Raw genomic sequence first — 17,291 nt, forward strand, 5'->3', positions numbered from 1 at the left:
GTTTTGAGCGCATCCTGAGTGGCCTGAAAACAATTAAAGGACTGAGGAGGGAAGGCAGCAGATGGAGCAACTGGTACTTTGGTATTTGGTGCTACATTTTCTCACCGAAATTTGCTGTGCAGATTTTTATTAATGATGCATTTCTTATTACAGTGCACAGAATCATTGAGTTTTGTTATTTAATTCATAGGCCATCAGGTAAATCCTGCTGTTTTTAATTGTCTCTTCAACACAGCACTTTCACATCCACACAGGGGTGGCTGGACGGGTGCGTTACATTAATATAAATGTTGGTTATGCATCAATAGTTGATGTTATAGCACCAACAGTAGATTCTTGTTTCTGTACTTTTGGCAGCTTTCAAATACACATGGAGGAAAAATTCAAGTTGAGATGTGTGTGTGTGTGTGTGTGTGTGTGTGTGTCTGTGCGTGCATTTTAAGCTTTTCAAGATAAGAAATTGAGTCTTATTGAAGAATTTTAATGTACAATTTATGTGATTTTTATATCTCCTCTTCAGTTTGCTACTGCTCTCAGTAAATGTACAAACATTTACACACACAGGCATCACCACAAATTGCTTGCCAACCGCCTGTCACATAGTGATATATTAATAGATAATTAGAGGAGGCATCTAATAACCTTTGGTGTGTCAAGTGTCAAGTTTGTGATTCGATTTTATTAAGAAAGATGTGATTATGCCACTGGAATGATGACATTAATAGTCATCACTGTCCTTGATGAACAATATTTCTGTAAATATCACAATACATAGCTACTCTTTCATCTCCTCAAACAAATTGACATATTTTCAGGGTTTTCAGGGTGAGGTTTTCCAGATGGCGCTGTCTCATTAAAGTGATGCATTTCCTTTCAAGCAGGTCAGAATAATACATTTTTATTTTTGTCTTAATTATTTATATTAATAACGAGAGTAAGATGAGGAGGAGATTACACATGAACAGAATTCACTGACACTCGCGTCAAATATATACAAAGAGGAAGATTTACGTGAAGTATTTGAAATCGAAACACTCTTTCAGGTCCTGGCTTATATCTGCATACATGGTGCTGTTGGTCTTGGCAGGTTGCATGTGTATTCTGGAGCTGTATATGTCACTATATTCTCATTCAGTCTCATCCAAGTGGCACATAGAATTGAAAGTATGATGTAGATTTAGTGTGCAAGTCTTTAGCTACGAAAAAAATAAGACGTAATTTGCATCTTTCAAATTACTCAGCCCAAGTCTCATTAAAGTCTTTGAGAAGAAATCCCAGAACTTGGCAAAAAAAGGCATGTGTGCAAGCTGTTCTTTTCTTTTTTTACTGTTGTCTGCAGCCACTCAATACTCACTTTATCCCGCCTTGTGATACAAAAGATGTCTTAGAAAGTTAGATACACTGTTAGTATAGTTAGTAGTCATTAATATGTCAATCTGGTTTACAATTCGGTATAATTGTTGCTCTTTAATTGGAAACACAGTTCATATTTTGATCAGTTTGTTGGTTCACACATCATTTAAAATGATTTTCCTATTTCTTTTTCTTTAAATTGTCAGTTACAGCAACAGGAAGTGAGGTATCTTACATTTATTGCACAAATAAAGAATTTTCCATCTCTTTTCTTCTATTTCAGCTCAACTTTGTCTTGTTTGTGAACATTGTGCGAGTGCTGGCCACCAAAATTCGAGAGACAAATGCAGGGAGATACGACACCAGAAAACAGTACAGGTACTGAACTGACACCAGCCACTCGTTGTATGTCCGGAGATGGAGTTTGTTGTAAATCGTGTGCTGATCACACATATACAGCCATTGCCATCGACCGGCATTCACTGCATGTTTAGGCTGACAGGTGCCTCTGAATATGATATCCTACGGTTCAGCTTGATTCAGATGTAACATTTGTGAACCGCAGTTTAATTGCCAAACCAAAATCAACAATGCTGAGGCCATTTGTCAATACTGTTTGACTCCCCAGCTCCTGTCTGTGGCTCTCGGCATCAAACCCACTACTTTCTGCCGAGACATAAAGTGTTGAACTTGAACTTGTCGAAAATACAGTAGTTCAACTTTTAAAAAAGGCTCATTCATTTCCTCAAATAGCTGGTGAATATAGAGTCCAGGAAACATCCCCTCACACAGAAGTAAGTGCTACATGTATTGAGGACTATTTGCAAAAGTGGAATTAGTCAGATAACGAGTGTTGTCGCAGCACAGTGAGACTGACTTGCAATAAATTGTTTATCACAATGAAGGAACATGTCACCCAGGGCAACGGTGTGGCTCACTGATGTGTTTTTAATAGATTTTGGACAACAACAGAGCCCTATCCAAAGGAATAAGTTAAATCTGTGTTTTGATACAAACATTAGCTCTAATCAATTCATTGTTGGTTTTTCATTTCTTAATTGGATTGTTGTGAAACTCACAAATGCAAAATGTCACCAGCCTTTCAGCTTAGAATAAGCATCTTCATATTTACCCGCCTTTTTGTGAACGTAGTCGTTTATGAGGTGTGCTTCATGTGTTACATTTACTATTTGTATCCGAATCCCTTTGTCAAATTAGAATAGCACACATGCATATTTCATGCAAATGAGCAAAAACACACACACACAAACACACACACACACACGCGCGCGCGCACGCACACACACACACAGCTATTGCATTGACTTTCTTTCATACCTAATCCTAAATTTAAAGACCTCAGAAGTAAGGTTTTGCCTCATCAAGACTGGGCTTCGGTCCTCATGAGGACTAGTGGTCCCAACAAGGTCAGTGTTTTTTATACTGGAAAAGGTCCCAAACAGCTAACAGTTAGAAGGGGGTAGGCAGATCATGGTTGCCATGAGTTTAGGAGTCTAACCAGCAGTCTAAGCAGATGATCCTGGACCTTTTACTGTGTGACTGCATGGGGGAAAACAGCATGTGGGGAGGGTGGGAGGGGGTCACTGATGATGCCCAAGGTCCTGCAAATGCAACATTGGTGGTATGTTCAACAAGGATGGCAGCAAGGCACCAATGAACTGTTTAGTTGGTGTCTTTCTTCCGCTCTCTCTCATTTACCAAAACCAGGAAATGACACAGGAGGATAGTATGCTTTCAGTAGTGCCTTAGTAAAAAATTGTGAGGGCAGGAGTGGGACGGTCTGCGCAGGGGGGTGGGATGTTGGACCTTCTCGATGTTTGCTGTGGTGTTGCTACAAAAAAAAAAAAAAAAAAGGACACACACACACACACACACACACACACACACACACACACACACACACACACACACACATACATATGCAAAAACATGATGTGTTTTAGCATTTTCACATCTGCAATTATCACTATTATTCTCCCCTGTTGATGCTGGCATCAGATAAAAACATGATTACAGCGTATTATCCAAGAAGAGTAACATTTTGAATGCTGCGAGCGAGGTAGTTTTGTGGAGATGAGGAGACTATTAGTCAGAAAAGATGATGGTGATCAGGTGCAACAAAGTGGAAGCCATGTTGGAAGTTGAATGTAAGCCAAATACAACATGTTTTATACATCAAAAAATCTAAGTGAAGCTAGGGCACCAAAGAAGAGAAAGTAAAGGAAGCAGTGAAGCAGGAAGAGTGATAATAACTGTTGGGGTGGGTGATTTTGTTTGTAGGTAGAATCACTATCTGCAACCCGAATCACGAGTAACTTACATACATTCTTTTTATTTACAAAGATATCTAGTTGTATGTTTACTTAACTGCCTCCAACTTATTAATCTTTTTAATAAACATGAGCCAAAACAAAGTTGCATTAAATGTTAAACTAAAGTAAAAGAAAAATGTAATTGCTAAAGGATGGACCAGTTTTACCAAGGCTGATTCCCTGTTTGTTTTTTTTTTTTAAATGCGAGGAGAGGGAGTCATGTGACAATTTAGAGCTGCCACATAGTCTTACTGTTGCAATGGAGGGGAGCACCTCTGTCAGAAGGCATGTACTATATAAAGGTAGAGAAGAATTTCTGCAATTCTGTTCAGTGACTGGAAGCAAATATGTGGAATGGATGTGGATGCGCTCTGCTCTCTGGTTGTTTTAAGTTCATCATTTGGATTTGGTTTGCTACTGTTTTCCAAATGACTCCTGTGAGGAGGGTGGTAATCTCCAGTGAATTACTACCAGTGAATTCTCATTGCCTAGAGATGTTGTTGTTCCATTTTCCTGAGCTGTACACAGGACTCTACATCCCCAGCAGAGTTTGAATAGAGGTTACGAAATATCCCCTCTCCTCCCAGGATGGGTCACATGAAACACTGAATTGAGAGATGACATCCTCATCTGAATTATAAGGCAGTGTAGATATTTAAATTCTCTCTGCTGACAAAGGGAAATGAAAACACACTAGCTGCTTTTCCAATAAGGAATCTTCACCTCGATTAGGTCGGTTGCATGTCCCGAGCTGCTGCCAGTTCACATGGTGTTCAAATGAAAAAGTCTTGGTTGATGCTTGTGAGGCACTGGCACTGAAGCGTGTGTTTGAACATGAGGGAGATGTACGTAGATGCATGTACATGAGCCTGGTAGATATACCTCAAGTTTACCATTGTGTGTTTCTAATGCTAAGGTATTTTGCTTGAAAAAGTTTGTTTGTAAGGGCTGAAAGGTATTTCATGTTTAAGAAGTACACACAGCTGTGGAGTAAAGCTCACAAAGCAACATATATAATGCTTTACAGGATTACTTAGGATTTGTAATCCTGTACAGGATACAGGATATGTCTCCAGCAGGAAATAGTCCCTGAAGAAAAAGCGATCTTACAGAAAAAAACATCTGTCACTTGATATAGATGTGAAAGTTCGCCGACTGGATTCTGACTGAAGTCAGCAAGATATGAAAAAAGCTGTGACATGCTTAGGGGAAACAGAGACCCCAACTTTCTTTGCTGAATTCACAATGTCTGCTCCCTTAACATTAAGCCTGAATAGTGGGCTGATAAAAATTGCACTGCGCTTCAGTCTTGCACTCTAGTAGTTACAGTGCTGAGGAAGCGGAGTGAGTTCTTTTCAAATTAATATTCCCTCAAGAACAAATGTGAAAGCCAGACTCGGCTCAATCTGTGGAAGGAATGTGAGCTTGGCAACAAACAACATTGTTAATATCAATATCTGCAGTATTAAAATACATTTATGGAGTCTCAAAACTATTGGCAAACAAATGTCAAGTTAGGTAACTCGTAAAACACAATGCACAAATAAACCCCTTCTTTCAAAACATATTCCCTCATTTGGTGCTTTGATGATGGTAGAGTACTGTCTAACATCCCCGAGGTGTTCAGCTGGGTTGAGATCTGGTGACTGAGGGCCACAGCATATGATTCACATCATTTTCATATTCATCAAATCGTTCGCTGGCCTCTCGTGCCCTATGATTGGAGGCATTGTCATCTCGGAAGAGCCCACTCCTATCAGGATAGAAATGTTTCATCTTAGGATAAAGGTGATCACCTAAAATAAAGTTTAACTGATTTGCAGTGACCGTTCCCTCTAAAGGGACAATTGGACCCAAACCATGCTATGGGGGGACATTTTGCTGACATACTGTACATAACAGAGCCACCCGATCTCCTCACTGCAGAGGTCAAGCATTCAGGCCTGTACTGTTCTCTTGCTGTACGCCACACATGCACTCACCCACTTGTGGAGAACATGGTGCAGAATGACTCATCTGACCACATTACTTTTTTTCAATATCCAGTGCCAGTTATTTTTGCACCACTGAACTCTCAAATGTGCATTCATGTATGTAATTAGGGGTTTATCCACTGCAACCCTACTATAATATCTTTCGCTATGTAATTGTCGACGGCCTATTCTTGCTGTCACAGTCTGATCACGTCCTGCATTGACATTCTCAGTCAACTGAGGTTGGGTTTTAATTATGTAGGGGTGTGTGTCCTCGTCTCCGTATTAACCAAGGAAATAAGCCAAATGCATGCTTGAGTTTTTACAGTTCCTTATGACTGTGATTGACTTATGTGAATTCTCCATCACATAAGTAATTGAGTTTATGTAAGCCGAATGTTGATACACACTCGTCTTTATGGAACAGTGACTGTAGCCTTAACTATCAAGATTATTTTTTATTGATTAAGTAACTGCAGACAAAACTTTTTTTGCACTCTGCATAGTCAGTCATAAACCCTTGAATATCAAAAATCAGTTGAGAAATGCTTTTAATCGATTTATTTGTGTTGTTTACAGGCCAATCTTGACTCTTGTCAGGTCCAATATGGTTGCAACAGGATCAAATTTTCTTCTTCTGCTTCTTCTGCTTCTGATGCTGCTTCTTCTTCTTCTGCTTCTTCTTCTTGTTTTGCGTCTTCATCTGCTTCATCTTCTTCTTCATCTTCATTTGTTTATTCTTCTTTTCTCCTCCTCCTTCTTTTTAGTTTAAACAGCAGTTGTCATCTATAAATGTTCTATTACCACCATCAACTGGAAAACGATTTGTTCTTCTGCATTTTTGTGACACAATTTCAGTTTTACTACTTCTAACTGTACTCTGCTTGTGTGTGTGTGTGTGTGTGTGTGTGTGTGTGTGTGTGTGTGTGTGTGTGTGTGTGTGTGTGTGTGTGTGTGTGTGTGCGTGCGTGTGTGTCCGTGTCCACAGGAAACTGGCAAAGTCTACCCTTGTGCTAGTGCTCGTGTTTGGCATCCACTACATCATCTTTGTGGGGATGCCTCATACTTTTGAGGGGCTGAGCTGGGAGGTCCGCATGTACTGTGAGCTGTTCTTCAACTCGTTTCAGGTACTTTCTGTCTTCCTTTCAGTTATGTGATATGAGAAACTTTTTACGTAATGGCCAGCTCAAAGTTGGTTCTCACATATACACATATCTCATTTACATTACGGCAACAAGTCAATATCTCAAAGTCTATCTAACTCCACACACACCGACAAACTTTGTTTAGTTTTTTTTTGTTGTTTTTTTAAAGTTATATTTTCGGGCATTTTTGCTTTTATTCAGAGAGTACAGTGAGAGGGGAAATTCAGGGAAAGAAAGAGAGAGAGAGGGGATGACGTGCAGTAAAGGGTCTGAGGTCAGACTGGAAACAATGGCCGCTGCGGTTAGGACTAAGCCTATGTGGGCCATGTGAGCTACCAAGGCGCCCAAACTTTGTTTTGTTAACACACAACAAATTTAGAGTTCATGGATCACAGTCTGTGGTGTGTGTGTGTGTGTGTGTGTGTGTGTCCCACTGTGGGCTGGCTCATTGTGACCTGTAAAAACCTGCAAATCAAGACTGCATTATTCAAATGTAGCAGCTTGACAATGAGAGTGATTCAGTGTCAGAACTCTGTCCTGTTTAGCTTTAAATGAACAATTTCAAACGTAATGAATGAATGTGGAAATGAGCCCTTACATGGAAAAATTAAAATGGATGGAGCTAATCTCATTATAGGATCATTATACAGGAGCTCAGCCACAAATACTCATACATAAATTATAAATGATGCTCATTTCAGGTAAAATTCATAAGTGATCCCACGGTGCCAGGGCAGGAGATGCGTTGGCTTGCACTCTTTTGTTAAAACCGTTGGCATTTCTTCTGGCTCATTTTTATTTATTTCATTTTTCAGACAGGTTTTGTATTCATATTTTTGGTAAATGTTAATTCAGCCATTAGTTAAGATAATATGTAATTTACCATGGCCCTATTTTCCAGTAATGATCAGTTTTAAAAGTTTTAACAAACAGACATAATTTAAGATAATATGTAATTTAACGAGGCCCTATTTTCCCAGTAATGATCAGTTTTAGAAGTTTGAACACTTTGATTGCCCCTTTGTTCATCTCCCAAAGCAACCTATTGTATATTAGGTAGCAGTGCTTCTTAACTCAGAAGGTTAAGAAGTATATTTAGAACCCGACATACGCATACTGTATTTAACATATGGAAACTGAGAAAAAAAGATCAGGAAGTGTCTTTGCGGTCAGATGGGATTAATGTTAAAAGATTAAAAGCCTTAGGTGAAACTTCAAAGGGGCAAAGACAGCATAAAAAGAAAGCATATGTTGGCATCACTACACTGTTGTCTCCTCTATCCTCCAGTACACTTTTCATCATAAAAAAGCTGCTTGTCTCCTAAAAATGACATTCATATACAGTACAACTAATTTGCATCAGCCAATCCATTTCAAACTGTTCTCTCTATTTATTGAATTCCCTATAGTATAAAATCAAAGAGGCATCAAATGTTACTTTTATTCACAGGCATCTATAAATCATGTGGTAGAGTCTTTTTGAGATGGTCAGTCATCTTAAAATGCAGGAAGCGTCTATCTGGACCAGTCAAAGAGACTGGGTCAGGAGTCGTGGGTCACACAACGACAGCGTGAAGTAAAAATGAGCCAGAAAAGCCATCTTCTCGCCAGTTGGTAAAAATGAGTCATTATTCATAATGGATCCTCATCTGGATAAATATATCATACTCACAAAAACATGACAAAGAATAAAGAGCACAGAAGCGTTTCATATTGACTTTCTCCAGAGTAAATGCAGTTTTGTTGTAAAGTAGTTTTTAAAGAGGCAGAGGCTCAAGCATGGAGCAGTTTACCAATGTGGTGTGTAGAAATAATGGACCTGTGTTGTCAGATGTCTGGGGGAATATACATCGTATTGATGAATGTACATAAGTGTGTGACCTATGCATAAAGTAATTGTGCACAAAAATGTCCTTCAATTAGAGACTGCACATAATTCATACTGAAATCTGAAAGCTACAGGTATTTAATCAAGAAGAGGGATTGAATTAGCTCATTCCTCAAGCACTTAAATGACATCAATTTTATTCTTGACTCGTGTTCAAATAATTTATATCAAAGTGTAAAAGGCAAATTTAACACACGTGAATTGTTTTGTCGTGAGAGGGCTGTGTGTGTGTGTGTGTGTGTGTGTGTGTGTGTGTGTGTGTGTGTGTGTGGGTGCCTCTGTCAACAAAACCCCCAAAAAAAAGACTCACCGTGGTTGCATTTGTGATGGTGGCCAGAGACGCAACAAAAGCACAATTTCATGCCGGGTAAAAAACAAATTACACTTCGCCACCTCTTGTGCCAAGAAGACCCTGAGCTGTATCACTCCACCCACCTCAGCATGAGCACATTCTGTCTGCAGCCACGATATTACCACACAGATGCAGCTTCAAAAACATGTTACCTGCCAGGCAGTAATGGCTTTGCACCTCTATGAAAATAATGGATTATAGCGACCTTAACTGTATTTATTACAGTCTATTCACACTTTCTAAAAATATTTTACAGCTTTTAGTATTTAATATGTTGCTGTCTAATATTTCTAACATTGCTGTATTTGGTATATTTCACCTCACTGAACAATATGTTTCCCTGGCTTCTGTTACAGCTCAAAATTGATAATTAAAAACTGAATTGGTCAGAATAATTAGAATTTCACCTGGAAATTTCATTAAAGATTTCCATTGCTTTGCAGATCCTCTCTGATTTCAATAATGGCCACCTTTACAGAGAATCCAAATGCTGGTTAATTAAGAGTATTTACAAGTTATGGAGGACGTATGGAGTCTAATGGAAGTGGTCCCTACATGGTGTCTCTAAGGACATGCACTGTCAGAGGCTCCTGTAAACGTATGATTGTGCTTATGAGAACAGACAGATGAAGGAAAGTAAGTCAAAAGAACAGAGATCCACATTCATGATGGAACTGAGGCTCTATAACATCAAACAGTATTGAAATAATGACATATGTCACTGTATTGCTTTATTTATTCACCATTCAGCACAGACAAACTTATAAACTATAATAAACCCAGACAAGAAGAGGAGAGGGAAAGAGCTCTATTCATCAGGTTCATCATTGGTTGTTTATTTGATGTCTTTTACCCAACACCTGCAAAGCACCTAGAGATGAGTGGCGTATACACTTTCATGAAAAGATTATAATGAACACACTGAGTCACAGTAGCACACATCTGCTAAGACTGAGCCTTAAGAAAAAAAAAAATTATGTTGAAATAAAAGGTGTTCTGTTCTAGTCCATGAAATATTTACAAAAAAGTACACCCAAGTTTTATTAAAAAAAGTTACAAACAAAAGAAAAGATGGATGCTGAGAGTCTGAATGGAACTAAATGCCAGGAAAGGTAAAGGCTTCGGGGCTGAAATCGTCTGAACAGAATTGTTCTGTGGCTTGTTTTAAGTACTTTTGTGGCACCAATGTTAATGTTTTTACAATATTCTCTTATATATGAACAAATACTGCACAAATTTGAAATGAAATGTAACACCTTAATCTGAATTAATCTGAAAGTTCAGGGTTATCTGTTGGACCCAACAATGCACCTACTACTCTGTAGACTATAGTATAATACTCTCTGGTCTAATATCTTTTTGACTGTTAAAGCCACCTTTCATATTACATATGGACCGCTTTGCTTTAGAGGAATGCTTTCAGAGCTTCAAATCATTTCCTCTTCATACTTGTCTCTGTCGCAATTTGTGCTGCTCTAATGGCACATTTATTACTCAGGCTGGAGCCAGTGATTTATGACCAGTTTGTCCAGTTAAGAGAGTTTGGTGAATCCGACTTGGAAAATTTGTGCAAGCAAGCCTCACAGAAAAACATCAGATACATTTTATAAAACAATAATGGAAATGTTCTGGCACGACGCCCATCTTCTGTTACATAAGTACAAACCACTTGGCACAGTGAGCATGAAACTTTAGGGAGCCCTCAGTTCTCGGTCTCTCAGGCAGCTGCATGTGTGGTACAGCCTTGGCAACAGGGTATTTGTACTTTCAGTCTTTTGTGTGTGTGTGTGTGTGTGTGTGTATGTGTGTGTGTGTGTGTGTGTGTGTGTGTGTGTGTGTGTGTGTGTGTGTGTGTGTTTTTAGCAATTTCAGTGACAGCTTTCATGCTCCTGCAGGTCCTCTCATAGAAATGTGTATAATTAGAACTCCAAGTTATTTAAATGACTTTTTTTTTTTTTTTTTTTTTTAAAGTTGGGGTCTTAAAGAAGGATAAAATTATTATTAGTGTTGCGGTTTTTCTCTGCTTGGTAAATACCTTCTTATTAAATGACTGTGAGGATTAACTTCTCTGGCAGCTGTTATTTTATCCAGAGCTACACTATGTTGATTTAGACTTCTCACAGCTTCACTGCCTGGTTGTTTCTCACCAGCAAAACACACACACACACACACACACACACATACATACTGTACTTCGGCACAGACTTTCTTATCTTCCCATAATCCATCACTTTCACAAAGACACACGTCTGACCTGTAACAGGAAGCAAGAACACAGGAGTCCGAACAGAAGCAGCGGTTTTGTTCTTTATTTTCTACATGAGCACTATTGGAAGCAAGTAGATTATAGTTGCTGACCTGGATCATCCTTATTGTCTTCATTTGCTGAAAGTGTTTGTGTTGTGTTCGCATAAGAAAGCCATTTTATAAATGGTTGGATTATCCTATACCCACTGCTTATTTCTTCTCGCTTGAGGTCCACTGTGATCTGAGCTCACAACTTATGAGTCAACCTCTTCTTTTCAGGGTTTCTTTGTGTCCATTATCTATTGCTTCTGCAATGGAGAGGTAAGTGGATTTTTTTTTTCTTTACATCACATAGAAGAAGCCCAAACACTGCAAAACTAAAGCAGATAGAAACTTTGCAAAGTGAATGGTGAAAAAACAACAACTTTAGATTGGTTTTAAACTCAAATAACAACTATAAAATGACTCCAGTGGCTCACACAGTCAAGGGTCTATCTGTTGAAGTTAAATGTGACATTGGTGACATACTTTGTCTTTTTTTTTCAATTAATATGTTTCTTGTCATCTCAAATGAAATGTAATGAAAAAAGTGCTGTCATGACTTTAGTAATTCTCCATCTCTGTCTCCCTCTTCTGTCTCATACACTTTGTTCCCAACAATCCCAACTCAGAATTTCTGCCATTTCTCTCACTTTTTGTGAGTCCTGTGGAGCACTCAACCCCCAAGACCCTTCAGACCAACTGCAGTTCAAACAAGTTAAAATTAAACAGAGGATTTTTATTGTCTGTTGAATCAGAGCTCCGTAAAGCATAACTTTGTTATTAATACTGAACCAAATGACTTGCGTAATATGAGAGGGTCTCAGCTCTTAGAATTAACACCCTGCGCTACAGAGCTTTAAGCTGCTCTCAATGCATTGTTTTAGTCACTGAGGCCATACACTGTGGTTATAGTTGAATTTTCATTAGAAAACAGTACATGGCTGTGTCCAGCAAACAAGAGTGTTTGTTATTATCTGCCATAGCATTATGTGGCTTAGACAGAAAACAAACATGCTAGTGAAGAGCAACATCTTTATTTATATGATATGATTCAGTTGACGAGATGTCTATTCTGCATTCTCTGATAATTTTGTAATATAGTTTTGTCCTTTCCTCCCCCGCAGGTCCAGACAGAGATAAAGAAAACATGGACTCGATGGAACCTGGCCTTCGAGTGGGAGGGTCCGGTGGTCTGCGGCCGCTACCGTTACGGCTCTGTGGTTGTGGGGATCAACAACAACAGCACCAGCAGTCAGTCCCACCTGGCTGGGGCTGGGCCTTCCACACGCTCCACCACACTTGTTTCAAGTCGTGCTTACCGGAGCACTGGCCCCCCTGTGATCAGCATGCACGCCACTCTCCCAGGTTACGTGATCAGTAACTCAGACCCATCCATACCTGAAGAACCTGAGGACAGTGGCCCCAAGCAGGTGGACGATATCTCGCTGAAGGAAAATCTGCCTGTTTTAAATATGAATGCAACAGCTGAGGATGAGGAGGAAACGCTGTAGCAGTTGTCTAACGTCAAAAGAGGCTGTAGAGACGAGTGGAAAATTTTGCAGGTGGCGCTGTGCCAACTCATTACAGCCTCATGTAATTCAAATTCTGGAGAGGGAGTAAACACAAAGTTTGACTGTGTGTACATGAAATTGAAAAATGTCTTGAACTGCTTTGAGAAAACAAGCTTAAAACACAAACTAATGAATAAGTTATGAGGTTGAATGGCAGTTTACAACACTATCGTCGTGCCACATTGTCTTGATACCACCACTAGGAGTAACCAAAATCTGAATTTTACACACTGAGGCTTTAACTAAACACGCTGGTCCTGGTGAATAAATAAAAATTATAAATGCAGCAACACCATAGTGCCCTCTGTTGTCCAGCATGCTCTGGATGCCACACGGCAGCTTGGAAAATATGCTGTTGCAAACAAGCATAAACCTCCCAACAAGAAAGTGCCAAGAACTGCAGTTCCTCAAATGGCCACTTGAGGCTGACTACAAAAGCGAGTCAATTCTCATAGACTATCATGTTAAAATGCCAGACTTTACGGCAGAAATAAACATGTTTACAATCTGGTACAAAAACGGTTTTGGTCTAAATGAATTTTTATGTAACTCACCTGTTTAAATTTGACTAGGGCTTAAAGTTAAGCGTAATTAAGGGCATGCCACTTTGAGTAACAGGTGGGTGAGTGTATGCTGGTCACAAACTAGCATGCACCGAAGTCCACACACACCCCACCTTTGTGCCCAATTTGGAATTAGCCAGGAGTTGGGCAGGGTCAGGCTCTGCCAAGATGGCAACAGTGGAGCAGCCCACTCTAAGCCTCAGAACCGCTGTTCAGAAACCTATGGATAACATCACAGAGGCTATGTCCTCAGTCTGTTGCATGTAGCTGTGGTGGTCTGACTTCAATGACATAAAATAGTAGACATAGCATTCCAGTATCTGTCGTGTATATTTCCTGGTATTACCTCGATCGTATTCAACACGAACACCCCACACCTGCGGATGATGGTGAGGCACAGTCGGAAAAAACACAGAAACACGTAATGAAGGGGTTTTAAGAAAACAGTGGCAACCCCAGCAGCATGGTAGCTGAAGAATAAAAAATCATTTCCTGGAGTTTGTTGAACCTTGTCAACATGTGTTCATTGAATTTGAACATAGAGTAAGAGTAATGTATTTTAATGTTTTATTTTCTCCACACAGCCCAACGCTTCATACAGAATACATTCTGTATGAGGCGTGTATGGATCATTTTCATCCATTTACTGGTGTTTCTGATCCTCCTATTGGCTTAATCTCAATTCCAGAGGATGACAGTATCTGTCATGTAAAAGGAGAATATTTAGGAGAATTTTTTTTTTGGTTTGACAAATTCGGTGTCCTGGTGAACAACTGTAATGTGCATGCTTGTTGGTTGTCAGCCCACGTTGTGATGATTCATGCATTTTGTGAAGAGAAACCTGGTACTCACAGCTCCTGATGGAACCACCTAACTTTTGGACTTTTAAATCAAGTTGAAATGAAACGAAAACATCGGTTACTTTTCAAAAGAAATATTGATGTACACACATGCACAGAGAATTTTTATATTTACTGACAAATGGTCAAAGTCAGTAGCACATAGTTTTTTTGAAATGTGACAGCATAAAAATCATGATTTTTGTATTTTTGACAATCAAACCATTGTGCTTGATGTGAAGGGCTACATTTGATGGGCTCTAAAGAGTTTTACTGTATGTCTGCTTTGTGAATGCATGTTTGTCAGTGAATTAGATGCAGTGCTTGTCACAAAAACAGAATCTGTTCATGTGCCTCTCCTGCTCCAGAAGAAGCTTTAAAAAACTGACTTGAAAGGATTCTTTTCAATCTTGTCTGTTCATGTGCTAAATGCACTTGGTTGATTTTTTCCCCCTGTGGTACTTGTTTCTTTCCCTTCTATCCTCCCTGCCCTCCTCTCTGTTATCTGATAATAAATGTTTAATGTTTTAAACAAGTATCTGTGGAGCTATATTCTAGCTGGGAATTGATAGGATGTGCTACAAAAATAGTGTTTTTGCAATTTGCCTAAAATAACTTTTACGACACACTATGTCACTGCAGCAGGGTCAAGTATGAGGAACTTTCTATCAAAAACTGAAAGCCAAAAAATGATAATCAGCCTGCATGATAAAAGAAAAGAACAGAGATATCACAGCTCTCAACTGTCGGTCGGCCAAAACCAGCAGAGCATGAGTGGTGACACATATCTGAAGCTTCTTGACCATTTCCCTGAGATAGAACGGACTGAATTGGACAATAGTAAAATAATTTGAATGCTAACAAGGCAGTCATCACAGGCAATTTTATTGTACAGATTGTACAAATGTATGCTGTGTCTCTGACCCTCTAGAGGTAGATGTGGTTATTTGGCTGCTTTGCCAGACTGTTACACTGTTGTGTCCAGCAGGCGTGTTCATTTTTTATTTTTTATTTTTTTTTACTGTGTGCTTTGTTGCCTGTGTATCTAATAACTTAAAACTGCTTGTGGTTGAAATGTGCACACAGGTATCAGGGAGTAGGAGGCTGGCTACTTGAGAAACCACAATTGCTGCATGTCAAATCAGATACTGCAGTCAGTACACTCACATGTAATACACCGTGCACATTGTAGTGTGTAGAAGTGAACGTTTTCCATTCCTGTGTGTGCCCTGTGTGTCACGCAACATGGAAATTAAGCCGCCATCGGCACCAATGATTTGTCCTACTTCTTCAGTCACCGTTTTGACAAGCTTGAAAATATGTGGTCACTCCCCTTCTGCTGCATAGCCAAGATGGTGGCCGTTGAGGATGAGAAGTGTCCATTGTTTTACATTCAACTTTCTTATCATTTTGAGTGCACCATCCTTGTACTTTTAGTGCACTGCGTGTTGCCATACTTGTCAATGTGAATGGACTCAAAATAGTAAGTCTAGAAGTACTCAAATTGAGACACAGCAAATGGCTCATTTTATATGCACCGTTAAGTGTCGGGGCTTTAGAGTTGCTGGAAGGCACCATTGATAGAGCTGACTGAAATTACTTTGGTCACACGTAGCTATCGCCTTGGGTTTTACTGCCACTTCCTGAAAGCTGCATCATGGGTTGCTGCCTGAGGAAGTGTTACAGGGCATGTTTGTGAATGTATGGGGGAGAGATTTAGCTTTTTGTCTTTCGCTCGTGTCCTTGTCTAATTAGAACTGCTCAGTATTAGAGATGCCGCATTATAACAGGCAGTCTGTTTGTATATTTTGCAACCACAACTAAGTGTGTGTCCAGAGTTGTGTGCGATGTGACAGATTTGCACGCTCGGGGTTGACTGCTACCTACGGGTTATGCTGTATGTGATTATAACTCCCACCTCTCCCCCGCTTTGTTGTCCACTTCATTTCAAAGACATACTCCTCCCCCCTTGCGGTTTGTCACAGAGCCGAGTATCTTGGAGGAGAGCTTAATTGCAGCCCGGCCATGGAGAAGAAAAGCAGGGCACCCACACTCAGAAACGAACACAGATCTCTGTTGGGCATTTACACAAAAGATTCACAGCCAACTGCAGTGTTGACCAAATGGCCAGTAGAATACATGATATGGGAATTGTGTTAGCTTTTCTGGTGCGCTACATTTGAAAACAAAGCAGTAGAAACCTGTTGCCATGACATGTCAATGAAATTGTTTCTTTGCCGTAAAATACTCAACCTCCTTCTCTGCTGCTAAATTTAATGGACACAATGAAACAGTGTGAGGGTCACTTAACACACAACAGCATGAGCTTTGAATGATCACCCAGCTTCTCTTTCTGGGCCGCACACTGTGTCCTTTTTGAAAGGTTGCAGTACAAATTTAAAATAATACATAAAGTTTTGACATATTATATTTATGTGTGAAGAACTTTGAAATTAAGTGAGATGAAAATTGACCTTTTAGGCAAAATTGGCTAGGTAGAAGAAGGTTGAAGGAAATCCTGGATTTTTGGTTACTACAGCAACTTCAGGTTTAGCCCCTCTGTGTAAATTCTCTACAGTATCTGAAATATCAAATCAACATCAAAGTGAAGACAACTTCTTCAGCTTTCAGAGAGCCAGGATACATTTCATTTAACAATCAATAGTCATCAAATAAAGAGAAAACATAATAGACATCACCAGCCTGGGTGCCAATTGATTTGATGGCATCTTTCAGTTACAGCTCCTTTAGGCGCCTAAAAACACATTCAGTTAAATCAAATGCAACTTCACCTGCGGGCTGATTTCAGGACCCAAATGCAGACACACATGAAGGCAAGTAGGTGCAGTGATTTTAATTTAATGATGAACATAAACAGGCTTTCAGGCAGATGAGTCAAAAGGTCGGGAATGGCTGGAACAGACAGAACAGGCTGCAGGCACAAAGGGAAACAGTGGGGAACAAACGCAGGAAACACAAACAGAC

General features: G+C 39.6%; 1 protein-coding gene across 1 annotated transcript in view; it reads left to right on the forward strand.

Annotated features, from left to right (window-relative positions):
• pth2ra (parathyroid hormone 2 receptor a) overlaps window positions 1–13,430 on the forward strand; it is a 47,318-nt gene extending 33,888 nt beyond the window's left edge. The window contains exons 10-13 of the mRNA XM_056388673.1: window positions 1,637–1,731; window positions 6,648–6,786; window positions 11,571–11,612; window positions 12,458–13,430. Coding sequence (XP_056244648.1) covers window positions 1,637–1,731; window positions 6,648–6,786; window positions 11,571–11,612; window positions 12,458–12,844 — 663 coding nt within the window. The 3' untranslated portion in view covers window positions 12,845–13,430. The remainder of the gene's footprint in view (window positions 1–1,636; window positions 1,732–6,647; window positions 6,787–11,570; window positions 11,613–12,457) is intronic.
• The last annotated feature ends 3,861 nt before the right edge of the window (window positions 13,431–17,291 follow it).

This window comes from Seriola aureovittata, chromosome 11, assembly GCF_021018895.1.
Source record: "Seriola aureovittata isolate HTS-2021-v1 ecotype China chromosome 11, ASM2101889v1, whole genome shotgun sequence".
In the NCBI taxonomy this organism is placed as follows: Eukaryota; Metazoa; Chordata; class Actinopteri; order Carangiformes; family Carangidae; genus Seriola; species Seriola aureovittata.